This window comes from Sus scrofa, chromosome 16 (genome assembly GCF_054392235.1).
Source record: "Sus scrofa isolate SSC_HxYL_T2T_F1_AM1 chromosome 16, Sscrofa_HxYL_maternal_Yorkshire_Landrace_v2.0, whole genome shotgun sequence".
Taxonomy (NCBI): Eukaryota; Metazoa; Chordata; class Mammalia; order Artiodactyla; family Suidae; genus Sus; species Sus scrofa.
This window is the reverse complement of record NC_139398.1, coordinates 30,566,566-30,592,444: the sequence shown is the minus strand read 5'-3', so window position 1 is coordinate 30,592,444 and position 25,879 is coordinate 30,566,566. Positions and strand designations below refer to the sequence as shown.

Here is a 25,879-nt window from a genome sequence, read left to right as displayed (position 1 = left end):
TTATTAATAGATGGGGAATTATTTGACCTCAGCATGACAGGAATTTTTCAGTCAGTTGGGAGGGACTCTCCCAAGGAGATTTGATCCACACCCTAAAGATCAAGTGAAAATGTGCTGATAGCTGGAGAACCTTAACAGGAAGATGGAAACAGATGGTAGCTTTTTCTCTGTCCTCACTCCCTTACTTTTCCCTAAAGAAAGTGTGGGTTTTCATCACTGAGTCAAAAGTGCCCCGGAAGCAGCCAGCCATTCAGTCTTTAAAAGTGTTCCTCCTGTGCTGGCTATAGATTTCTGAGAGTGTATGGATGCAGTGGTTGTGTCAAGTTTCTAGAATCATCACTTTGCAAACCCATTTGATCACAAATGGATGCTAAAGAGCAGAATAAAGTAATTATTATAAACCATTAAAGCAGGATGTTTTGAAGGGAGGGTAATTCAATGTGGTGGATTAGAAATAAAAGCCATTATTTCTAGTCCGAGGGTTGGGCGCATGTTAAAAACAAAAACAAGAAGTTCAGTTTCTAGCCTCACTCAGCAGGTTAAGGATCTGGTGTTGCTGCAAGCCAAGGTAGGTGTAAGTCGCATATGTGGCTCAGATCTGGCATTGCTGTGGCAGTGGCCGGTAGCTGCAGTTCCGATTTGACCCCTAGCCTGGGAACTTCCATATGCCTTAGGTTTGACCATTAAAAAAATAAAAAAATAAATAAATAAATAAAATTAAAAATAAACATTAAAAACAAACAAAAAAGGAAACATGCCTTTGTTTAACAGGTGCCTTGGCTGATCACTGAGAGAAGTCACTGTGCTTCTCTCTCTACAGTCCTGGAAAAGGGGTAGATTGTGTCCTGCTCTCTAGGACTGTACTAAGGTCAGCCAGCACCTATTTAGTTCTTGCTGTCTACTAGGCATCACCTGGGTTATCTCATTGAAGCTTCATAACAATACTCAACCAGCTTGATGTAATTATTATTGCAGTTACTGTCATCCTAGATAGAAATAGAGGCACAGAGAGATGGAGTAACTTCTCCAAGTTCACAGATAATAAAGGGCATAGCCAGGGCCAGAGCAAAATGAAGATTGTGGAGTCCTGGCCCAAGACAAGGAAGTTAATTTCCCTTCCCATAGACGGAATGGGGGTGGGGGTCTGACTTCCATGGGATTGGAGCCTGACCACATTTGGTAGCTGCAGTGGAGTGGTTGAAAGGCCCTGGCCTGTTGCCATAGAGCTGCCAGCCTAGGGCAGGGATGGCTGCTTACACCACCCAGAGACCTGGAACGGATTGGGGCCTGTGACTGACCCTGACCACCTTGTCAATGTTCAGGCACTCATGGGGGCTAGGAGTTCCCCTCTGTCAATGAGGCCCGATTGCAGCTCCAAGAGGTCAGCAGGAATCTTAGGTCTGGCTGGGGCAGTCCAGGGTGCCAGGGCACAGTGGGCACACAAGAGGACATGGAATGGCACAGGAGCTGAGGCTGCAAGACCCCTTCATTGGCTCTATTGTCACATCAAACTTCACTTAAAAAACACAAATTTGGGAGTTTCCATGGTGGCTCAGCAGGTTAAGAACCTGACTAGTATCCATAAGGGTGAGGGTTTGAGTCCTGGCCTCACTCAGTCGATTAAGGATCCTGTGCTGCCATGGCTGTGGCGTGGGCTGGCAGCTGCCGCTTGGATTCAAACCATAGCCCGGGAACTTCCATATGCCACAGGTGCGACCCTAAAAAGAAAAAAAACAAAAACACAAATATAAAGGTAAAATGATTCAGGATTTGAAGACAGAAGCCACAAAGCATTTAAACCCCAAGCCCTTCTAAGTGCAAGTCTTGTGTGACTGCGCCAGTTGCATGTCTGAGAAGCAAGCCCTGGCCACAGGCGGCCATGCTAACATACTGACTATGGTGGAAGAACATGAAAAATTCAAAGTTCTTTGAGAAGAAAGAAAGTAAAAATTTGTTCAGACTGTAAAAATATGCCCTGCCATTTCACTTTGATTGTTTTTTTTGTTTGTTTGTCTTTGTCTTTTTTTTTGCCACTTCTTGGGCTGCTCCCTCGCGGCATATGGAGGTTCCCACGCTAGGGGTCTAATCGGAGCTGTAGCCACCGGCCACGCCAGAACCACAGCAACGCAGGATCCGAGCCGCGTCTGCCACCTACACCACAGCTCACGGCAACGCCGGATGGTTAACCCACTGAGCAAGAGCAGGGATCGAACCCTCAACCTCATGGTTCCTAGTCGGATTCGTTAACCACTGTGCCACGACGGAAATTCCCATTTCACTCTGAAAAGTAAAAACTTCTGCGAAATATAAAGTAATACTATTAGTCTCCACAAATAACGTCATTCCCAACACCTCCCTAAGGAATATCTTTCAAATGAAGTCTGACTTGGCCTTCCCAAAGAGAATTGACCATTCTTTTATTGGGCTTCTTCCCAATTTGTATAATTATAATGTTCAGAACCTGGGCTTTGGAATCAGACACACCTGGGTTGGAATCCCAGCTCTGTTAGTGACTTATTATGAGATCTGGATAAATTACTTGCATTTGCTCTTCCACCTGAGAACCAGGATAATGTAATTCAGGGGTGGCTCCAGAACTGCAGTATCTGATAGGCTGAAGGATGGCAATCTGGTTGAAATGAGGCCACAGGACTTGTCCTGACCTATGTGTGCAAAAGTAAGCACATTCATTTTCGCTTAGAGTTTATGTTTATTTGGAGTGGCTTTGCTGGTGACCATGGGGCAGTCATGGAGAAGAAGAGGGTAAAGAGCCATTGATGGACTAGAATGCTTAGCAGGGTCTGATAGCGAGAAAATTAACTGCAAATATTTATTTTTAGTTTTTTCCACTAGACTGAATTTCTTTAGAGCTGGTCCTGTCTTATTCATCTGTGTCTAAAACTATGCTTAGCGTCAAATGTCTAATGTAAATGAATTTTCTTTACAATCTTCACTAAAAATGAGGGTTTTATCGGAACTGGAGAAGGCAGATGAAAGACACCTCTTAAAGGCTTTGGTCATTCTGTTAGAAACACAGAGAAACAAACACAAAAGTTTAGAAAAATGAGGTCGACAAAGTCTTTTATGATCAAATATTTAAACCTGTTCCTAGATGCCTCTTATCACTTGGTTTGTCTCATTCGCATTCGGTGATATCTGACACCGCGCACTTGGGGAAATTTCATTCCAAAATGGCAAGAGAAGAGAACGACTGCAGTAAATCAAAGCTCACAACTCAGTGACTGCAGAATCTGTGGGCGACTGCGATGTTCTTACTATCCAATCGCCGAGGAGTCCGGAGAGAACGCTCTCTGGATTGGTCAGAGGAAACATCGCTCCAGGTTCATTCAAAGGGGCTTGAAGTGGGGGCTAGGCCCGCAGAGCCTTCTGGCCAATCAGAGGACGCATGACGGCGGGCTTTGCCGAACATAAGGAAAGGGACCTATCTCGGAAGGCGAGTATCCGCCAGTCAGCCCCGCAGGTCGGGAGCGGAGGGGGCGTGGCCTCCGGCAGCGAGTCCCAGACACCCTCGGCCCCCGTGGAGTGGGCGGGGCCCGCGGGCCTGGGCGGGGCGAACGGTGTCAGCGGCTGAGCCGGATGCGGGCGGCGCCGCGGCCGCCGCGGCCCTGGGGATGGGCGGAGCCCCCGCCGCCAGTGCTGGTGGCCGCTGCGAGCGGCCGCCTTTGCTCCCGCGCGTCGCTGCTTCTCAGGGCGGCGGTATGCTGGGGAAAGGGGTAGTCGGCGGTGGCGGCGGCACCAAGGCGCCGAAGCCCTCCTTCGTGTCATACGTGCGCCCAGAGGTGAGGAGGCGCCGCGCGGGCGGGGCGTCGGGCAGGAGCGGCCGGGGCGAGGGGCGCCGGGAGCCCCTTCCCTGCCGCTGGAAGGGCCGCGAGCGCTTCCTGCCGGTGTCCGGGAGGGAAGCCGGGCAGGGTGAGATCCCCAGGGGCGCGCTGGGCCCCCCCGCCGACCCGGGTGGGGATCTCCCGGCGCAGGCAGGCAGGTGCCCGAGTGAGGGCCCGGCTCTCTGGCGACCAGGTGAAGGGGCCCGAGACGGGGAGGTACTGCGGCCCTCAAGCTCCTGGCTACAGTGGAGGGGAGCTGGGGTTTGGGGCACCGCGGGAGGGGAAGGGTTGGAAGGGTCTGGACCCCCGTGGGGACCTGCCCAGAGCCTGCAGTCCGGGTGGGTCTGCCCTGCCCTTGGAATTTCTCAGCGAGCGTGTAGAGCTTGCTTATCTTAGCAGCTTGCTTCTGAGTGCTATTTGATGCCGCTGGTGGGATACCGTGCACTGCCTCCCGCCTCCCATCAGCACTGCAGGGAGAAAATGTGGGTCGGTCCCAGCCTCAGTCAGTCTCTGCCTCTCCTTGTGAATTCTCCGTCGCTTCTTCCCGCTTTCATTTCACCCCTCACCATCACCCTTTCGACGTCCTCCAGGAGTTTACTGTCAGGTTCATTCATTCATTCAGAAAATATTTTTTCAACTCCTATTCAGTGCCAGGCACTGTTCTAAACTGGGGTATACATCATTGAACAAAACAAAGATCCCTGTTGTTCTGGATCTTATCTGAGGGAGAGAGGAGTAAACGACAGATAAAATACATAAAAGTAAATGATATGGCGTATTAGAAGTTGAAAAGTATCACGGGAAAAGAAAAGACCCCTCTTTCCTCCTTGTACAGTGGCATTTGAGCAAAGACTTGGAGGATGCTTGGGATCTGAGGTGCAGGTGGAGCGAAGAGTCTGGAGTGTTGGAGGGGCATCAAGGAAGCCGGACCTGCAGAATCCGGTGGGGGAAGGGGAGAGTCAAAGAACAGGAGGTTAGAGAGGTTACAACTTGTAGGTCATGCTGAGGGCTTCTTGAGCAATAGCTCCCAATCCGAATACCTAATTAGATGTGTTTTCATTTTGGATTTCTCCAGGTTTTTTCCTGCTCCTCTCTCAGCCCTTTAATTAGCCCTGTGCAGGCACACTAGAAGACTCTTGTGCTGTCTTTCCACTTGGGTAAAGCAAAGGCAGGTGGGCTATGGATGGGCGGTCTTGATCTGGGACTGCTTCTCTAAGACCACCTGTGGCCCAAAGCCTTTGCATATCTATCTTTAAATTCAAATGTGTCTTTCTTTCAGTGGAGTGGACTTATTTTTAGCCCTAATTTTAAAATAAAAACCACTTCCTTTGTAAATGCTTGATAAGGAGTCAGGGTCATCTTGAGTTTTCAACAGGCTCCCCTTATGTGTGGAGGGTAAGTCATGTGGTCATTTTCTCTTTGTGTCTTTTTTTTTTTGATTGAGCCCTGGTTGAAGTACAACTGATCTTTTAACCTTTCCTCTTCAGTGAGATTAAGCTATAAGTGGAAAGTCTTCTGAAATGTGGCCAGAGTTCAAGAATGTTCAAATTTTTTATCCACCAAGGGCACATGTTGTAATTAGACATGTTTTCCCTCTTTGCCCACAGCACCTGATATATTTCCTTTGAGGAATAATTAGGGAAGGGGAAGGGTTCAACCCCAGCATAAGCCCAAAGTGGTCACATCTTTCAGATCCTTAAAGTTGGCAGTTTTGTTATCGTGCAATAAAACACTACTGTGTAGACACTATCATTCTTTGTTGAAATCTGTCTCTCAGAATAGTTACTAACAGAGGGTAAGGCTCTGACCTAAATTGTAGATGATTTTCAGAAGATAAGGGAATGAGGGAGTGAAAAGGCAATTTGTTTTTAAGTACAGCACAGCTTTCGCTAGGTATTACATTATTAGAAATGCGTGTGTGTGGCTTCATCATGTAGCCTATGTGCCTCTGAGAGCCTTGGGTGGAGTAAACTTCTCTTGGCTCAGTTAATAGGAGTCCTACGGACACTTTTCTGAAGCCTGTCATTCTGCTGTTTTCTATTCCTTTGCCTCAGAGTGCCTTCACCTTTACTGCCTCTTGTGTGTTTTCCTTTCATTTACTTCTTCACATGCCCTTTGCTTTTGTTAGCTGGGAAGTCACAATTTCTCAGACACCTTTTTCATGGTAGATCACTGAGCTACCAGAACAAGCTTCACACCTTCATGGTGTAAAGTGCCTTGTGCCTGGTGGTGAACTTGTTCTTGGCTGATCAGATCTTGGAAGGTTCAGCAGCAGCTGCATTCTGTATGCCGAAGAGGCTATCAAGGGTCAGCACTTAACTGTTAAAAACAGAAGGCTTAACTGGGTCAAGTATTTGAACGTGATGCTTTTAAACGTGATGGCTTTTTTTTCCCCCCTGTAATCAGAAAGGATTGGCATTGGACAGCCTAAAATGAGGGTAGGAGTTACCTTTACCTGTTAAAATTGGATCTCTGCCACAGTAACTTGGCTCTTGTGTCATTGATTCTCCTAAATCAGTGAACGTGAAAGTTAAAAAAATCCCCAGCTGTATTTTAGGATTTTTGGTCATGTTTTATAAACTCTGCCTGGAGGGCTGTGGCAGTATATTCTGTAGATGGGAAGCCCATGGTTCTGGAAGCTGAGGTGAACAGGAGGGAAAGAACTGGGTGTATCTTGGTGGTACCTGATGCTAGTACCTAAAAACATCTCAGCATCTCCACCCTGGCTCAGCCCCAGGCACAGGTGCAAAGGATGTCTGTGCAGGGAACCCAGGGTGCTGGTCCGTGTTTCAAGGAGGTTATAGTTTGAGTACCAGATCCACTTTTCTTGTTAAATAAAACACCTGTGTGAATTATTATTTCAGTGGTCATAAGGGTTCATTGTAGAAAAACAAGACAACAGAGATAAGCAATTTTTTTACAAAAAAGTTATAAGCTTGTCAATAACAGGCGTTTCAAGTTAGACCCCTTTTCTAATTAATAGAAACACAGTGTAATGGGGAAATGTTTAGTAACACGAAGAGCCCAAGAAAGTAGTGTGGCTTTTAAAAGGTTTTCTAGTTAGTCACTTTCTCTGGTGCCGAATGACAATTCTGATTCTTTAAGACTAGCAGTTCTCTGCTCGGTTACCTTTAAATCGTAAGCACTGGTTTGGTAATTCATAGCGGTTAGAGATGCTTCGTGTCTGTACCTGGTGGCTTAAAAACAAAGGACCCTTAGGTGATCCTAAGAGAAAGTTCTGATTTTGCTTTGTTTTACCTCCCCCCCCTTTTAGGGCCACACCCACAGCATATGGACGATTTCAGGCTAGGAATTGAATCAGAGCTTCGGCTGCCAGCCTGTGCCACAGCCACAGCAATGCAGGATTTGAGCTGTGTCTGCCACCTACATCACAGCTCACGGCAATGCCAGATCCTTAACCCACTGAGCAACGCCAGGGATCGAACCTGCGTCCTCATGGATACTAGTTGGATTCATTACTACTGAGCTATGACAGGAACTCTGAGAAAGTTCTGATTTAATAAGAACTGGTTCCATTGTGATAAGGGAGCTGAATAAAAGCTTCAGGCTGCTCTTGTGTTTTTCTCTGAAACTAAGACCAGGAAAAATTTGGCTTTTAGAGTCTGCTGTAACTAAATACATTCTAGAGTACCTGATATCACTTATTTCTCAGTGAACATATGTCCTATATAATATAATTTGCTGGCTGTGAGAGGTCTTGGTCTCAGTTTTAAGTCTAAAAATTATTATACTGTATGACACTGTATTAACTATTTAATGCCTTTATGCATGAGCATCTTATACATAAAATTGAATTATGTGCCCATATTTGTGTGATAGTCCAACTATGGTTAAAGTGTACTTTCTAGTAGAGTCTAGGTCAGTGTTTGCCTTGAATGTGCTAGTAATAGTTACTAATTACTTAATTGTGAATTTTTAGATTTGGAAGAGAATTGAAAGATGATCCACTGCACCACTGTGCTCTTCCTCTGTTCTGCGGATGTGGAAGTGAGGCCCTGGGGGGTTTATTGTCCTGCCCAGGGGTACAGTGTTATTGCAGAACAGAGTTAAGAACTGTCTTCTGGGGCCAGCAGTGCAGGTGGTGAAGCCAGACCCAAAGGAGCTCAGGAAGATTTTTTTTTTTTGCCTTTTTTTAGGGCCGAACCCACAGCATATGGAGGTTCCCAGGCTAGGGGTCCAATCGGAGCTTAGCCTCTGGCCTACACCACAGCCACAGCAACACTGGATCCCAGCTGCGTCTTCGACTTACACCACAGCTCACAGCAACGCTGGATCCTTAACCCACTGAGCAAGGCCAGGGATCGAACCCGCATCCTCATGGATGCTAGTTGGGTTGGTTAACCGCTGAGCCACGATGGAAGCTCCAGGGATTGTGTAGATGTGGGGAGAAAAGGCAAGGAAAGATGTGAAGATTGAGAAGTGTCCAAAAAAAAATCCAGATTTGAGAGCTGATTTTTTTCCCCTTGATCCTTATTTACAGCCATTTCTTTTGGTGAGGAGAAGTGAACCTCTGCTCTTGTATTCTTCCCAGAGCTATGATGGAGGGTATATATCAGAATGAAAAGAAAAAAAAGAAGAGAGTTGACTGATATTCATTAGGCATTTCTGCCGAGGAGATGCTCACCTCATTTCTTCCTCAACGATCTGATGTGACTTGGTGGATACTACTGTTATCTCTCTTTTTTTCGTTTCTTGCTTGGAAAGTGAGACCCGGAGAGGTTAAGTACCTTGCTCAGGGTCACAGCTGGCCCGGGTTGGTCTGACTCCTGGTCCATTCTCTTATCCCTGTCTTTGTGAGCACAGGGAATCTTCTTAGTGAGACAGGCGTATAGGTCTGCCTGGGGTTTGTGCCTAGAGTGCTTTCACATTCTTGCTATTAGCAGCGGCTGCTTTCTTGGCTTTTGTTAGGTTATCCACCAGGGTACTGTGAGCAGATAGGGGGCTTGTTAGAGATAAAGCCAATTTGTTCAACAGATTCACACCTGCTAGAACCAGGCACTATTCTGGATGTTGGGGGATCCAAAGGTGAAATGATTGAGATTACTTTTTGGTGGAACACAATGGTATTGGGGTCCTACCTTTGGTGACTTAGTTGGATCAAGGACAAGAGGAGATTGGTTTATCCTAAAACAGACCTCCTTCCTCAGTCTTAGCAATACAAAATACCTTTTAAAGCAAAAACCTAGATCTGTTACTTTAAGACTGTAACTTTTTCTCCATCGCAAACTAATTTTTCTTTTTTTTTTTTTTTTTTTTTTTTTTTTGTCTTTTTGTTGTTGTTGTTGTTGCTATTTCTTGGGCCGCTCCTGCGGCATATGGAGGTTCCCAGGCTAGGGGTTGAATCGGAGCTGTAGCCACTGGCCTACGCCAGAGCCACAGCAACGTGGGATCCGAGCCGCGTCTGCAACCTACACCACAGCTCACGGCAACGCCGGATCGTTAACCCACTGAGCAAGGGCAGGGACCGAACCCGCAACCTCATGGTTTCTAGTCGGATTCATTAACCACTGCGCCACGACGGGAACTCCCGCAAACTAATTTTTCAATGGCAGAATTTTCTCCTTAGCTTAGATGTCATTGAGAGTGATTTAACAGGCCATTAAAGGACATTAAAAGTTCTTCCAAAAGTGACCACTTTCTTAGCTGTGGCTTTAGCCTGATCCTCCCAGAGCTTCCGCTTTTTCTCTCCTGCCTGTACTTCCTGCGGCATCTCCCTGGGTCCTGTCCAGCAGCACACAGCTTCTGCAGATGGAGCATCAGATGTCCTGAGGCTGTTGTCAGGCAGCACTTCCTGCGGCCCATCAAACAGTTGCCACATGGACAACCCCCGTCTTAGCTAGCCGCTCTTCTGCACCCTTCTTCCATCTCTGAGGTTAAAACCAGGGCTTGTTATCAAAGTCTTAGCTATGGGGAGCCCATGGTTAGAAATGTTAAGTTCTAGATCCTTCTCTGAACATCCTCAACAGAATGTTTGATGTTCTTTGACTACTTCTGCATGAATCCATCCTGTGTCACAGAGTGTTGTAGAGAGAACTTGATTTTTAGGGGTCAGAATTTTTTTATCACCATAAAAGATTTATACCTTGTGTTTATGATAAAGACAGTATAATAAAGTTGCGGACTTTGGAAGTTAGAAAAATTTAAATTAGCCTTAATTATGCTAACATAACCAAAGCAATTATTTCCATTTTTTAGTATGTCCAGACTTTGTCCATTTATGTCATAGGGTTGTGCTCATAATATGTGCAGAAGTTTATAGCCCGCCCAGTGCTTGTTAGGTACGAGGGTGGCACCGCTGATTCATTGTTGTAGAGCAGAAACTTTGAGTTGTTTCTCCAGCAGTGAGCCTCCCTCAGTTTCTTAGCAAGTTAAGCTTGTGACTTCTGCTGTGCTTTTTTTTGAGACAAAGAACAACAGTGGGTTTGCAGTTTAATGAATCCTTCAAAATAAACCTCTTGAGGGATTTCTCTTGTGGTGTAGCAGGTTAAGGATGCGGCATTGTCATTGCAGTGGGCTCAGGTTGCTGCTGTGGTGAGAGTTTGATTCCTGGCCTGGGAACTTCTGCATGCTGCAGGTGTGGCCAAAAACAAATAAATCAATAAAATAAGCCTCTTGAAGTAGATTAGGAGGTAGGAGTGAACTGGAATAATTCTTATAACCTCAGAAGATTTTTTTGCTGCTTTGGAAGGAAGAAGAGAGTAGGTAGAAATGGAGGCCTCTAGGAGGGAGCAAAGCTGTCCAAGAGCTGGGAGGGCCGCAGGGCCTCCCCCTTCCCCTAGTGCCCTCTGTGTACCTGGAGTGTCACACCCCAAGGAAAGCCAGCACTTGTCATCTCTGTCGCTTGCTAGCTGTGCATGAGGCCAGTCTTTGAAGCCTCGGTCAAGCCTCAGATTTCTATTTGAAAAGTGGGAATAATAATTCCCATCTTACCTGGTAGGTGTATGTGGACATTTATGAATCTGAAATGTGATTATTCAGGCAAAGGGTAGCCTTCAGTAGATGTGGGCTAGTGTGGTTACTATTAATCAGAAGCACCTGGAGGGTTTCAGAAAGTACTTAATCATCAATCTTAGAACACAGAAATCTTTCCCAGCTAAGGTATTAATGAAAGTGGAATATTTAGTTGTTATGGTTGTTGCCATGGTATCATGCTAGAAAAGTGCACTGTGAGCTAAGTCTTTCTTAGAGTATTTTTTACTATCTCTGAAAGTTTCTTTTCCTCTTTTCTTTGTTCCTTTATATATTTGAGAATGACTTGATTATATTTACGATTGCAACCTAATGAGAACATTTAGTAGTAGACTTCTTTCACTGTTAACATTTGGCCTTTGACATTGTGCTAGATTCATTCTGTGGACTTACTATTTTACCTTTTCCTCCATTTCTGAGTCTCTCCATCCTAGGTCATATTTTATCACATCTGGTCAGTGATGTACTTAAGATATTAGTAAGTAAAAGCAAATTACCTCTTGGAGTAATATTTCTCTTTACCTACTTTAAAGGCAGTTGCCTGACCGTGCTGTTTTGATGTTATATATAAATGCTTTTCCCTCCTGTGCCCCTTGATCATTCTTTGTAGACCTGGCTGGTGGACATCCTTTCAGAGGTGGCATTTAAGCCCTCACTTGTTTGCTTTGAGAGAATAGTGGGGCTTCAGCCAGGAGAAGAGCAGGGCTTGTGTATGGAAGCCATGGCCCCAGCGGTGAAATATTTTGAAGTCTACCTTTCCTTTGCGACAGATCACCAACCCTTGATTCAGGTAGTGGTCCTGGGCTGCTGCTGCTGGATTTTTGCTTTTGTGTTTCCTGAGAGGGTTTTTTGAGATTCCTGTGAATACTTTTGAAGGGAATAATACCAGTTTTTTGGATGAAAAAAATTTCACTTTTCCTACCCTTTCTCCATACATAAAATTGAATTCCGGTTTTGCTTTAATCCCTTGAGAGCCACTTCCCAGTGTGACTTTACCTCTCTGAGCCTCCCTTTCCTGGCCTGTCATGTTGGATGCCCATCTTCCTAGCAGGCTTTTTTTTTTTGGCCATACCTGCTGCATGTGGAAGTTCCCAGAGCAGGGATTGAGCCCAGGTGGCAGTTGCTCCCTGCACCATAGCTGCAGCAAGGCTAGATCCTTAACCCACTGTGCCACAAGGGGACTTCCCCTAGAGGCTTATTTATTTTGAGCATGAGAAGAAATACCACGGATACCCAGTTCAGGACCTGACACATGGCAGATACTCAATAGCTGCCAGATACTGTTATTATAACAATAACTTGAATGGGAAGAATTACAGAGTGCGTAGCTACCATTTGCTAAGCACCGTTAGAATTAGGAGTGAAAGAACAGGCAGTCTGCACTCAGGAGGTGCACATTCTGCTGGAGAGATGGTGAGTCGACAGATGGCCGTGATGCGCGGAGGTAGGTGCTGCCTGTGGCTGAGGGAGGCGTGCACGGATGCTCTGAGAGTGGCGCAGAGGAGGGCCACTGCGGCAGCATCTGGCTTCCTGGGAAGGCTGTGTGGGACTTGGAAAGGGCAGCGCTGCAGTGGGCTGGTGTGCAGAGGAGGAGGGTGATGCCATGGGCAGGCAGGAGGGACAGCTAGGTTGTAGGCGTGTGGAGACCAGGTGGTTGGAGCATCTGTCCTCATCCCTTATGTAAGGTGTGTGCTGGGGTGCAAGTGAGGCAAGTCTTGCAGAGTGGAATCCAGGGCCCTGCGGGGACATGCAGGTCCTTTCTTCCTTTCTGTGGGTGCTACTTTCCAGGTCAGCCTGGCTCTTGGTGAGCCTGCAGGCAGCCCCTTGTGCTCAAATACCATGGGAAAGCTACTGCCCAAGGCTTTGAGCTCCTTGCCAGCTTCTTGGCTGACCTGGTATTTACACAGCAGTTCTGGAGGGGGACCAGGAGGGGAGACACAGAAGGCAGCGCCACGTGTTTCTGCAGCTGCTATTGGCCCATCAGTGAGCTTCCATGGCAAGACTGGCCACCCCGCAAAGTTCTCCTCTGGTGCAGTGGGTTAAGGATCTGGTGTTGTCAGTGCAGCGGCTCAGGTTGCTGCTGTGGTGCAGGTTTCATCCCTGGCCCGGGAACTTCCGCAAGCCATGGGTGTGGCCAAAATAAAAATAAAAAAGACTGACCGCCCCATGACTGCCTGTGACATCTTTCTTCCAGTGCTTGTACACTTTCTAGCACTGCCCTCTTCATGTTGCATGTAGCATGGAGGTTAGGAGTGTGCCTTTGGATTAGAGCTTTGCCACTTGCGATAGAGATTTAGGCTGCATGTGTAACTTCTCTGAGCCTCAGTTTCCCAGTCTGTGAAATGGGAATGAAAGTAATACTGTCTAGCCCATAAGACTGTTGTTTGTCTTAAGTGAGGCCATCCATGGAAAGCTGCCAACACAGTACAACTTGGTGTGTAGTAAACACTCGTGAAATGTTAACTGCTGTGGTTGCAGTTACTCTTCACTCCAGAAGCTGCAGTGTGTGTGTGTTTATTGCTTGGGCCACCAGAGCAGGTTCCGGTTGTGGCCAAGATGACCTGTATTCCCTTCCAGCATTGTTCTTCCCTTGCACTCTCAGAGGCTTGTGTCTGGAGCCAGGTGTACCAGCCTTCTTGTCAGACCTCACAGTGTGTGAGTTTCCAGCTACCCTTGTGCAGTTCTTTTCCACTGAGTTATTTCATGGATTCCCTCTCCGTCCTCCTAGAGCAGTATCTTCCCTTGTCTCAAGGCTGCCAGAAGGACCTGGAGTTTGGGTAGCATGTTAGCTCCTGTGCCTTACCTCCCATTCAGCTCCACTTCTCTCCTTCTAGCTGCTGCCAGTGACCACCTCTCTCCCCAGTCACGTGGGGTACAAGCCAGTCACAGTCCCCAGAGTGCCCTTTGAGGGAAGCCTTTGTGGTGGTCTGTCTGTATTTGCATTGCCACTCTTCCAGCAGCATCTCCTCTAGTGCCTGGTACCACTGACCACAACTGCTTATCTGGTCTGCTTATCTGGTCTCTCCACCTGCCACTGCCACCTTCTGCATCCCCGCTTCCCCACACACCCTCATATCATGGCTGGGCCCCTTTTGTCTTTTTGTTTTTTTGGTAGGGCCACACCCGAAGTGTATGGAAGTTCCCAGGCTAGGGGTTGAATTGGACCTGTAGCTGCCAGCCTACGCCGCAGCAACGCTGGATCCCAGCTGCGTCTACAACCTACACCATAGCTCACAACAACACTGGATCCTTAACCCACTGAGTGAGGCCAGGGATTGAACCTGTGTCCTCATGGATACTAGTTGGGTTCTTTAACCACTGAGCCACAACAGGAACTCCATGGCTGGGCCCCTTTTGGATGTAGCCTTCATGTGTCAGTTTCTTATTTGCATCCTTGATGCCCCCTGCCTCTTCCACTGGTCCAAATCTTAACACACTTCCCAGGCTCACTCCAGGTTTCCCCTGCTTCTGTTTTGCTGAAAGAGCAGCAGCTTGGATTTGGGAACCAAGGCTCTGGCCGTTTCTTTTCTGCGTGTCCTTGAGGGAGCCCCTTTACCTTTTTGGGTCTCATTTCCTGATTTATAGAGTTGGATTAGGCAAGTATTTTGGTTTTTATTTTTATTTTTTATTGTTGACATACAATATTAGTTCAAGTGTACAGCAAAGGGAATATTTTAGATATATACGTGTGTGTGTGTGTGTATACACACACATATATCCATTCTTTTTCCCACGTAGGCAGGTGTTTTTAAACATATTTTGTGCAAGGACACACCATCCCAAGTCCTGCTTTAGAGATTCAGATATGACCCAGGGGTGGGGAAGGGTGTGTGTGTGTGTGTGTGTGTGTGTGTGTGTGTGTATGTGTAGGAACCTGCATTTTTTCCCATTAACTGTGATCTCTTTTTTCAGCCTCTTTTGGGAACCGCTATTTCAAATGAAATCTTAGGGGAAATCCCCAAATAGAGAACAGAAGAGAGAGAGTGAGAGGTACAGTGTGGAAAGCACCAGACCAGGCAGTACGGAAGGCTTTTATTACTGTAGGCTCTTTTTGTTCTCAAGGCTTTCCTGCTAACTGGCATCCTCCTTTCTTTTTGTCTGTGATACAGGCTGCCTATAGCTGTAGATTCTTGGTGATGCCATGAGTGTTTATTCTCTACTTTGTGTATAATTGCGCTATGTCTGTGGCTTTTATTTCCCCAGCAGAACTGTATGCTCCTTGAGTGCAGGGCTGTAGTGCTGGCTACTCACTGTGGCCTTGGTGGGTCTCCAGGTGGCTTCAGAGAGGGCTGAATAACTGTGACCCAGGACCATCCTGGAGAGGGCTTCAATAGGTAGCTGGTGGGAGCATTCCTCAGAGGTTGTTTTTATTTCTCCTGCAGTCATTTGGGGTGTTGAGGTTGAGAACCACGTGAGGCGCTTCAATATGATCACTGACGGTACTATTGGTCCTTGTGCCCTAGGAGTCAGCTTGGCATGAGGTGCTTTGCCTAAAAAATATTCTCTTTTGTTGTCATCCTGGCACCTAGTTTGGTAAATTGGTGACTTGCATGGATGCCTGAAGCTCTTCCCCATGATGTGTCTCCAGAGGCCCTTTGCTTCAAGCAAGCAGACCCTCTTTGCTGGAATTGAGCCAGCTCTTCAGTGACTTCAGATCTGTGGGTTCTGAGGCTTACACTGCTACATGGGTCTCACCATTTCCTTTCTAGCTTGAGTTTCCTACTAGAGAGAATGCGATAAAGTGTTTGGATTATTTAGAAGCCTGGAGAATGCCTGGTAAGAGTGATCCTTGCTCAGAAGCATGAGTAATCTTTCCACTTCTGTTCAATAAGTGATGATCATTCAGAACAGGTGAGGGCTTTGCTTTGGGTCTTCGTGAGCAGTTACTTTTTCCCTCCTCACTCCCACCCGCCCCAAACTGAGGTAAGGGAAAAAAGCAGTAGATCTAAATGTGAGAGAAAGGATTTGAATGGACACATGAGTGAGTATTGCTTAACTGTTGGGGTAAGAGCACTGTGGAAGGTTGTTGCCTATTTTCCCTGTCCTGGAGACTCATTACAGTTGAAGGGACACTCGATGGCATTACTTTGTAATAGGAAAAATGTTTAAGATTGTCTGCCTAGGGCTAGGGGTTGAGTTATAGGGAGAATGGGGAGTGACTGTTAATGGGTACAGGGTGCCTTTTGGGGATCATGAAAATGGTCCGAAATTGACTCTGGTAAATGGTTGTACAGTTTTGCAAGTATACTAATAAACACCATTCCTCTGTGTGTGTGTGTGTGTGTATTTTTTTTTTTTTTTTCTTTTTCTAGGGCCACAGCCGTGGCATATGGAGGTTCCCAGGCTAGGAGTCTAATTGGAGCTGTAGCCTCCAACGTGCACCACAGTTCATGGCAACACCGGATCCTTAACCCATTGAGCAAGGCCAGGGATCAAACCCGCAACCTCATGGTTCCTAGTTGGATTCATTAACCACTGAGCCATGATGGGAACTCCTTTTTTTTTTTTTTTTCCCGTCTTTTTGCCTTTTCTAGGACTGCTTCCTCAGCAAATGGAGATTCCCAGGCTAGAGGTCTAATTGGAGCTGTAGCCGCTGGGCTATGCCAGAGCCAAAGCAACGCCAGATCTGAGCCATGTCTGTGACCTACACCACAGCTCACGGCAACACCAGATCCTTAACCTGCTGAGTGAGGCCAGGGATCGAACCCTCAACCTCATGGTTCCTAGTCAGATTCGTTAACCACTGAGCCATGACGGGAACTCCTTCCTTTGAATAATTTAAATGGTTGAATTGGGAGTTCCCTAGTGGCCTGGTGGTTAAGGATTTGGCATTGTCACTGCTGTGGCTTGGGTTTGATCCCTGGCCCAGGAATTTCCACATGCCATGGGTGCAGTCAAAATAAATAAATAAATGAATGAATTGTACAGTATGTGAGTTGGGTCTTAAAGCTTTTACAGAAACACAGTTTGCGAATCAGAAGGACTAAACGTGGTGTCAGAAGTCCTGAGAATGAGTTATGGCTTTACCACCTATTTAGCCTTGTGAGCCTAGGTATGTTATTTAACCTCTTGGAGCTTTATTGGTCTACCTGTAAAGTGGGGATGAAAATTCCTTATAGGATTGTTGTCAAGACAAATGACATAGAACATGTGAAATTGGACATAGTAAAACCTCCAGCAAATTATATGTTTATGTGTTTAAGTTAGGCATATATTTTTGTGGATAATAGATGCTTAGTCTGAAAGGCTCTTAAGAGTTCCCAACTCGCCCTGTGAAATGAACACTTATTGTGGCTGAGAACTGATTTGCATGATGAGTTAATAGCAGAGTCCTTAAAGACCAGGTCCCGAACCGCCCCGTGTCTGTGGTCTGTTACGTGGAGTCCAGACAGTTTGCCTCTTACTGCATGTCTGCTCCCCCAGCTTCAGATGCTGCTGTCTTGCTTTATTGTCAGAGTAATTGTTGCTTGTGATGGACTGCCAAGGCAGTGTATGGTTAGTAGAGTTAAGCTGTGGTCAGACTCTCAGAGGAATATGAGCCTGCTGATCAGGCTGGCTCAGAAGGGAGCGAAAGCTCTCTGGTCAGGAGCAGGGAACCAGGAGCTCCCCTTGTGGCTCAGCAGTAATGAACCCGACTAGTATCCACGAGGGATGTGGGTTTGATCCCTGGCCTCTCTCAGTGGGTTAGGGATCCAGTGTTGCCGTGAGCTGTGGTGGTGTTCTAAGATGTGGCTGGAATCTGATGTTGCTGTGGCTGTGGTGTAGGCCAGCGGCTGCCGCTCTGATTCAACCCCTAGCCTGGGAGTTTCCATATGCTGCAGGTGTGGCCCTAAAAAGCCAAAAAAAAAAAAAAAAAAAAAAAAAAAGGGCAGGGAACCAGCAGCCCTGGGACCAGCTCCAGGAAACAAATTCTATTTTGATTTCTCTAGCTTCCTACCTAGACCTGGACAGGGAATGGATTCATTTCATCTCTATCCTCAGTGAAAAGGCAATTGTTTTCTTTTGAAGTATAGTTGATGTACAATATTATGTAAGTTACAGGTATACAGTATAATGATTCACAGTATTAGGTAGTAATTTTTAAAAGTGCTGTTTCTTTTCTTTGTTTTTCTTTTTTTTTTTTTTTTTCTATTTTTTGCTCTTTAGAGCTGCACTTACGGCATGTGGAGGTTCCTAGGCTAGGGGTCTAATCGGAGCTACAGCTGCCAGCCTACACCAGAGCCACAGCAACACAGGATCTGAGCCGCGTCTGGGACCTACACCACAGCTCACAGCAACACCGGATCCTTGACCCAGGGATCAAACTGGCAACCTCACGCTTCCTAGTTGGATTCATTTCCGCTGCGCCACAACGGGAACTCCAAAGCACTGTTTCTTTAATCTCTCAATAACTATGTTTAGGATTAAAAAATACAAGAATTATTTGTCTCTTGGTATATTTTCATTTATGCGTGCTTTCAGGAGACTATTATTGACAGTTCACTATTTTTCAGGAAGTGTATGCTGGGCGTTGACACTAAAAATATATATAGGTACAGCCTCAGCCTGAATTCGTGTCATTGGTTTGGGATACAGACAAGGTAAGAGACTATTCCATACAAGAAAGCTTTGCAGGAGTTCCCATCGTGGCTCAGTGGTTAACGAATCCCACTAGGAACCATGAGGACGCCAGTTTGATCCCTGGCCTTGCTCAGTGGGTTAAGGATCTGGCATTGCCATGAGCTGTGGTGTAGGTCACAGATTAGGCTCGGATCTGGCGTTGCTGTGGCATAGGCCGGGCAGCTACAGCTCTGATTCGACCCCTAGCCTGGGAACCTTCATATGCTGTGGGAGCAGCCCCAGAAATGGCAAAGAAGATCCAAAAAAAAAAAAAAAAAAAGCATTTCAGAGGACTTGAACTGTGTGGACAGTGGGTTAGACAGTGAGTTGGATGGGTAGAGCTGGGGGATAGTGGCTTGGGTGCGCCCTGTGGGTGCACTGGGGGCTAGATGGAGGCAGCACGACCATAATCACAGGAGTGTGCGAGATGAGGGTGGCCTGAAGAAAGGGCAGCAGCAGAGATGGACCGGCATGGACAGAATCTGCAGCTGTTAAGAAAGCAGAGCAGACAGGATTATGAGAGGCAGGGGATAGTGGAGAGTGACAGCTGGGTGGATGGCGGGGCCAGAGTCCCGAGGAGGACAGCAGGTTTGGAGAGGGTCAGTGGGGAAGTGATGGGCTGACTTAGAGGTATGAATTTGGAGGATCTGGGGACATTCCAATGCCGGAGGCCTGGAGGCCCTGTGGGTGTCCACATCTGGAGCTCCGAAGAGACAGCTGGAGCAGAGAGCCATTTGAGGGGTGGGTGGTCATCAGCATATGTTGTTGGAGAGCTCCTCCAAGGAATGGAGGTCCCGTGAGGAAAAGAGAGGACCCTGCCCAGAAGGGAGATGAGGAAGGGCAGCCGGACAGGGTGTTGGTCATTTTCCCCGGAATGCGTTTCTGCTGATTTTCACGTTTCTATCTGAGTGACACTTCCTGGGGAGAGCAGTCTTTTTTTGACCCTCTCTGAATGTGGTTGGGTGTTTCTGCTGTGTTTCCATCGAGGCCTGCTCTCCTCAGAGTAGCACTGCACACACGGCTTTATGCTGTGGTCAGAGCCCCATGTGCTCTGGGGCGTTAGGGGCTGTGTGTATTCATGCCTGCATTTGCTGCGCTGGTGCAGCAGGTGCATAAGAAATGACAGTTCAGTCAATGAGCGAGTGTGTGAAAGGCGTGGGGGAGGAGACAGTGTCCCCGGGGAGGATGTGGTCAGCGGGCAGAGGCAGGTTTATTGTAGTAAAGAGCACGGCTCTAGGCCGGCAAACCCAGGCTCAGGTCTCACTTCACTTAGCCTTGGTCAGCTTCATTTTCCTCCTCTATAAAATGGGAACAGTAGTGGACTTAGCAGTTGTGAGGATTAAATGAGATGATGCGTAGGGAGAGAACCTTCTGCAGGTGTCTCATATTGTGCTGATTATCCAGTGTTCCAGTTACTATTTTTTATTTGTCTAACTGTTGTGAGGGCAGAAGTCTTTTTTTTTTGTTGTTGTTGTTTTGCCTTTTCTTGAGCCGCTCCCGAGGCACATGGAGGTTCCCAGGCTAGGGGTCGAATTGGAGCTGTACCCACTGGCCTACGCCAGAGCCACAGCAACACGAGATCTGAGCTGCATCTGCAACCCACACTATAGCTCACGGCAATGCCGGATCCTTAACCCACTGAGCAAGGCCAGGGATCGAACCTGCAACCTCATGGTTCCTAGTCGGATTCGTTAACCACTGCGCCACAACGGGAACTCCCTTTTTTTTTTTTTTTAAGTGGAAGTGAGTTTTATTTTTAATTTTTTGGCTCTGCCAGCAGCATGTGGAAATTCCCAGGCCAGGGATTGAACCTGGGCCCCAATAGCAACCCAATCTGCTACAGTGACAATGTCAGATCCTTCACCCGCCGAGCTACAAAAAACTCTGAGTTTTGATTTTTTTTGTTTTGTTTTTTTAATGGCAATAGCTGACCTTTATTTTATTTTTATTTTTTAAATTTTTTTGGCCTAGGCGTGATGTGGGATCTTAGTTCCCAGACCAGGGATTGAATCCATGCCACCCAAATGTTGAAAGCACTGAGCCCTAGCCACTAGACTACCAGGAAACTTTGTTTTTGTTGTTGTTTGTTTGTTTGTTTTAGGGCTGCACTTGTGGCGTATGGAAGTTCCCAGGCTAGGTGTTGAATCAGAGCTGTAGCTACCAGCCTATGTCACAGCCACAACAAATCAGGATCTAAGCTGCGTCTGCCACCTACACCAAAGCTTATGGCAACACTGGATCCTTAACCCACTGATTGGGGCCAGGGATTGAACCCGAATCCTCATGGATACCTGTTGGGCTCATTACCACTGAGCCACAGTGGAACCTGCCTGATAAATCAATTCTTATTCATCTTTTTATCCTGGGCATTTGGTATTTAGGGTACTAGGGAGCTCTTTGTTGAAATGAATTGGTGTCTGTTGGAGATGAATCATCTTGCAACTCTGAGTAACCAGACATATAACTTGAGTGTTGACCTACTGGTTTCACTGCATGGGCTCTTTGGAACCCTGAGCTTTGGGCCACTCCTTCTCAGAAACAGTTCTGAGGCATCAGATTGACCCCTTTTAATTGCTGGGCCAGCTGTTTGGTGTAGGTTCCAGCGGGTGTGTCTCCCTTGGGCCACAAGCTTGCTGGAGAATTGATGGCAGTTCCAATCTTGTCTGGCACAGACGTGGCCAGAGAAGGAGTGCTTCTGGCTCCTCACTGGACAAGTTTCTTGGATGAGGTGGGGGTAGCAGCAGCTGCGTGTCCTGGGAATTGTTGCTACTTGCCATGGGAGCAGGAACAGATGTAGCTTCTTTTGATCTGTGGGGGTAAAATGTGCAGAGTCTGGAAGACTTGCTATTTGTGCCCTTATCCTCTTTTTAAATTAAAAAGTAGCCATAACATTGGAGTAAATGTTGAAATAAGGAATTAACCAAAAAACCCCAACCTTGATCTTGCCACTCTGGCAGAACCACACTCTATGTGTGTTCACACCACTGTTCTGACTGAATTCAGCCCCCTCGTATACCCTAGTTTTGAAAACTTGGACATTGAAAACTTGTGGCCAGTGCCAGTAGCCTTTGCTGTGCTTTTGTTGAAAATTTACATCATTTTCAAATGAGTTTCTTTTCAGGCCTCTTGCGAAGAAAAGTCTATCGTCATAACTAGCAGAACCAGTTTTGCTTGACTGTTAAAGAACTGTACTTTTTCTACCTTCTCTTCTTACACATTGAACTTGATACTTAATTGGGGTCAGTAAGGAATTTTATCCCACTTGTCATAGCTCTGGAAGTAAGATTGTGACCCTTTGCTGATGGGGCAGCTGGGCAGGGAGTGTCAGCATTGCAGGATAGTGGGATAGAAGGAACAGAGGGTTAAGGGAGACTCTGGGACTTTCACTGAGGCCATAGTGACCCAGGTGACAGTTTAAGAAGCTCCCACCGCTCTGGAGAACAAGGGATCGTGCAGGTAGCTGTCCCTGGGCTCTTGCTCTCCTGCAGTTCTTACAGGACAGGCTTTACAACTTCCAGTCTTTCCAGATTAATACCACATACATGACAGTCTCGAATGGAATGTCCTTTACAGTATGATGAGAGCATTTGGTGATGCTGCCATATTAATGCCTAAGCCTAGATAATGTCTCTTAATCTCCCATATGTTCCTTGGTCCCTGCTGGGTGCAGTGTTTTTAAAACCTCTCATTACTTAAAGCCATTCTTAATTAAATTACTCAGTGAAATCTTTTGAGCACTTATTGTTTGCAAGGCCTGTACTGGATTCTGGGGCAACATGGCGAGCAAAAAACCAGAGAGAGGACCCGCCCTCAAAGGGTGTATAGATTGCTGGGGAGCTAGACTTAAATAATTACATAAACAGAGATGAAATTGCACTTGTGCCAAGTGCTAGGTGGGAGAGCTACATGGGGCTGTGAGAACCTGGTAGCAGAGAAGGCCTCCCCAAGGAAATGATCCTTGTCGTGAGATCTGATGGATACACAAAGTTCACAAGGCAAAGAGGGAAAGGAGAAGCATTCTAAGCAGAAGGAACGTGCACCCGGGATGGGAAGGAGCTCGGCAGTGTGGCTGGCATGCAGACTGAGAGGAGGATGGTTAGACAAGTGGGTGGGGGCCAGGCTGTGCAGGGCCTCATAGGCTTTATTAAGCCGTCGCCCTCATCTCACCAGTGATCCAAAGCAGACGGTGTTCTGAGAGGATCACTGCTGCTTTTGGGCGGAGTATGGGTTCAAAAGAGGCAGATGCGGGTAGAGCAGTTGGGAAGCTGTTGCAGTGGTCCAGGTGGGACATGATAGCTTGGACTAGGATGGTGCTGGTGGAGATGAGGGAGGAGCATGGATTCTAGGTCTGTAACAGGCAGTGTTGACAGAATTTGGTGATAGATTGGGTATAAGCGTGAAGGAGAAAGAGGTGTAAGGGCGGAGACTCTTAGGATGACCTCTAGGCTGTGTGCACATGAAGGGAAGCTCCGGGCAGCCCAGAGTGTGCATAGCAGTGTTATTTGTGGTTGGAGCCTTTCCCGGAGTGTGGTACATCAGTAGGTTCCCACTGAACTCTCGAGGGTTGCATGGGGCAACATGCAGAGTCTTAGGCCTTGGAGGACCCAGTGGAGTAAGTCGTTAAGAGGTGATCTCTTAGCTGGTGTTGACGAAGCCTGCAGATTCTTCCCCACAGAGGCAGCCGCTACTCCAGGGAGTAGATACGTTTTGTTTTTTTTTTCTTTTTTTCTTTCAGCCTCTGTCTCTCCACAGCACCTTTAGGCTTTTTTGCTGGGCTTTTTCAGTGATCCATGCGTCCCCTACCTCCTTGCTGTGAGGATTCAATGAGTTGATAAGTATAAAGCCCTTTAACAATGGCTGGCACCTAAGGCTCAGGAAATGTTGTCGTTCCCCTCTTGCCTCAGTAACGGCTGGCCCTTGAGAGTAGCCACCTTGGCACTCACAGAGTGGACACTTGTGATTTCTGCAGTCCACAGGCAACCCCTGAGTCACGATGCAGTTATTTGTGATGTCAGAAAGGAAAAGATTGTATTTATTCATCCAATTGTAAAGGTCAAGTTGGACAGCCTTTAATCACTCATCCAATAAATTTGCCCAGGAAGACAATAGCTTATACGCTTTGAGAACTCAGCGTGATCAAGAGTAGGATGTCCTCAAGGGAATTTCATCATGTCCCCTAACCCACTGTAAGTCCTCTGTCCAGCCTCAGCGCATCCAGACCTGGGCTGTGTCCTTATTGTTAACCTCTTCCCCTCTCCTCCATTCGGCTGTGTCCATTCTCCCCAGAGCAACAAATGATGGGTGTTACAACGCTTTTTCTCAAGAACTTTGTAATATTCTCTCCCTATTTGTTAGTTAGTTCTGTGTTTTTCTTGTGGATGTCAAAAAGCTATTATAAAAATACAGCGGTGGAGGGACACAGCTGGTGAGTGCCCTCCATGCTGACCTCCCTCCCCTCTCCCCTCCTCCCAAGCAGAGAGCCTCCCCAATTAAAAGGCGAAATTCCCCCCCCCCTTTTTTTTTTGGTCTTTTTAGGGCCCCACCAGCAGCATGTGAAGGTTCCCAGGCTAGGGGTCAATTCAGAGCTGCAGCTGCCGCCCTACATTACAGCCATAGCAACTCGGGATCTGAGCCAAGTCTGTGACCTACACCGCAGCTCATGGCAACTCCAGATCCTTAACCCGCTGAGCGAGACCAAGGATTGAACCCGCAACCTCATGGTTCCTAGTTGGATTTGTTTCCACTGCTCCATTACGGGAACTTCCTAAATTCACTTTTTTTGAGGAGAACTTTTCTTTATGATTCCTCTTTGAACACCCTGATGTATTGGAGCCCTTGAGGTTATTTTCTTCCTAGGACTGGTGTATAGTTTGATTTGGGAGCAGGGGCAAAGGGGAGGGTTGGTGGTAGGGGTGATGGTACTTATTTTTTCCTTGAGTTGATTATCTGTAAGAATTGATAGTGAATGTTTATAATTTTTTTGAAATGTTGCCAGAGGCAGGTTAGATACGAGTGATGAGTGCCTGCAGTGTGGCTCCTTACAGTTCAGTGATCAAGTGCTTGCTTAAACAGGTTTTTAATCTCAATTTGTCACTAACTTTCACAACTTAATCTACTTTGAATAAATCCAGTAGCCGAGGAAGCTTTCCTTTTGTATGGCTTGGCCTGAGCAGTCCCTCCTTTGAATGTGGTGTTCTCATAAGAAAGCCATTAGTTTACCCTTTGGGTCTTTCTTGTAGTGGGTTCAGAGTACTTTCTATTGGAGAAGAAAAAGACACCATATGACCAGACCTAAGTCATCGTGGGCTTGTAGAAGACAAATCCTATTAATAGAGAAATGCCATTTCTTTTTCCATGACTTCAGATATTCCTGTGTAGTCACAGTCTTATGGAATTAGGGCCAACCTGGCTATTGCTAACTGCCAGAGCTTCTGATCCACAGAAAAAAGAATTGGGAAGCCTCCCGAGTGGCATTTTATTTAGTTTATTGAGGGAAACAGGATTAAGAGAAAAGTAGAAATTACTCTACTTGTGACAGAATCTTGAATAATTGCAACCCTCAAGTAGTATATTTGAATTCTTTGTTTAGTCATCAAAGGAAAAGAAGAGAAAGGAGTCAAGAGGCAATACGGGGAGTTCCCGTCGTGGCGCAGCAGAAACGAGTCTGACTAGGAACTATGAGGTTGCGGGTTTGATCCTTGGCCTTGCTCAGTGGGTTAAGGATCTGGCATTGCCGCGAGCTGTGGTGTAGGTCAAAGACACGGCTCGGATCTGCTGTGGCTGTGATGAAGGCTGGCAACTGTAGCTCCAATTAGACCTCTAGCCTGAAACCTTCATATGCCAAGGGTTCAGCCCTAAAGAGACAAAAAGACAAAAATAAATAAATAAATAAAGAGGCAGCACAGAAGCAGCAGCACAGTTAATGCTCTCAGACAGTTGTAACAACTCCCGTCTACTGAATATGTCTGCCAGACGTTTACACCCATTTCTCTTTAGATCCTCATGTTAGGCAGAATTGTTTGCATTTACACTGGAGGAAACTGAAGCTCCATCAGGTTAAGTGACAGGTCCAAAGTCATATCTGTAGGTACCAGGGCTGACTTTGGACTATGTGTTATTTCCGTTTTTAGTACAGGCACAGAGAGATGTTTGGAGAAACAAAGGGAAAGACTAGTAGTACTATGGTAGAGACACAGCTCTCTGCTTCAAAAGAAGGTAAGTTTTGTTCTAAGATACACTTGGATTTCCTCCCAGTGTGTAGATGAGAATGCATTTCCCCCTTGGATTTTCTATTTTAGCGGAGAAAACAGAGTATTAAGTGTCTGCTTTAGAGCAGTAGAGTGACTTGGAGGAAATAAAATGTTTGTGTATGTCTCTTTAGCACTTGGTGCCAGATGTGATTGAAAGAAACTGTTTTGGAACCTTTAGGGATGTTATGTTGCCTTTTG

At 46.6% G+C, this 25,879-nt stretch overlaps 1 protein-coding gene across 5 annotated transcripts in view; it reads left to right on the top strand.

The window, feature by feature from the left end:
• The first annotated feature begins 3,570 nt into the window (after positions 1-3,570).
• The window catches only part of MTMR12 (myotubularin related protein 12), a 77,008-nt gene continuing 54,699 nt past the window's right edge, over positions 3,571-25,879 (top strand). For all 5 annotated transcript variants that reach the window (XR_014831104.1, XR_014831103.1, XR_014831105.1 and 2 more), the window contains exon 1: positions 3,571-3,800. Coding sequence is in view for 1 of the 5 variants with exons in the window: in XM_021077144.2 (XP_020932803.2) it covers positions 3,633-3,800 (168 nt within the window). In the remaining 4 variants the exon portion in view is untranslated. The remainder of the gene's footprint in view (positions 3,801-25,879) is intronic.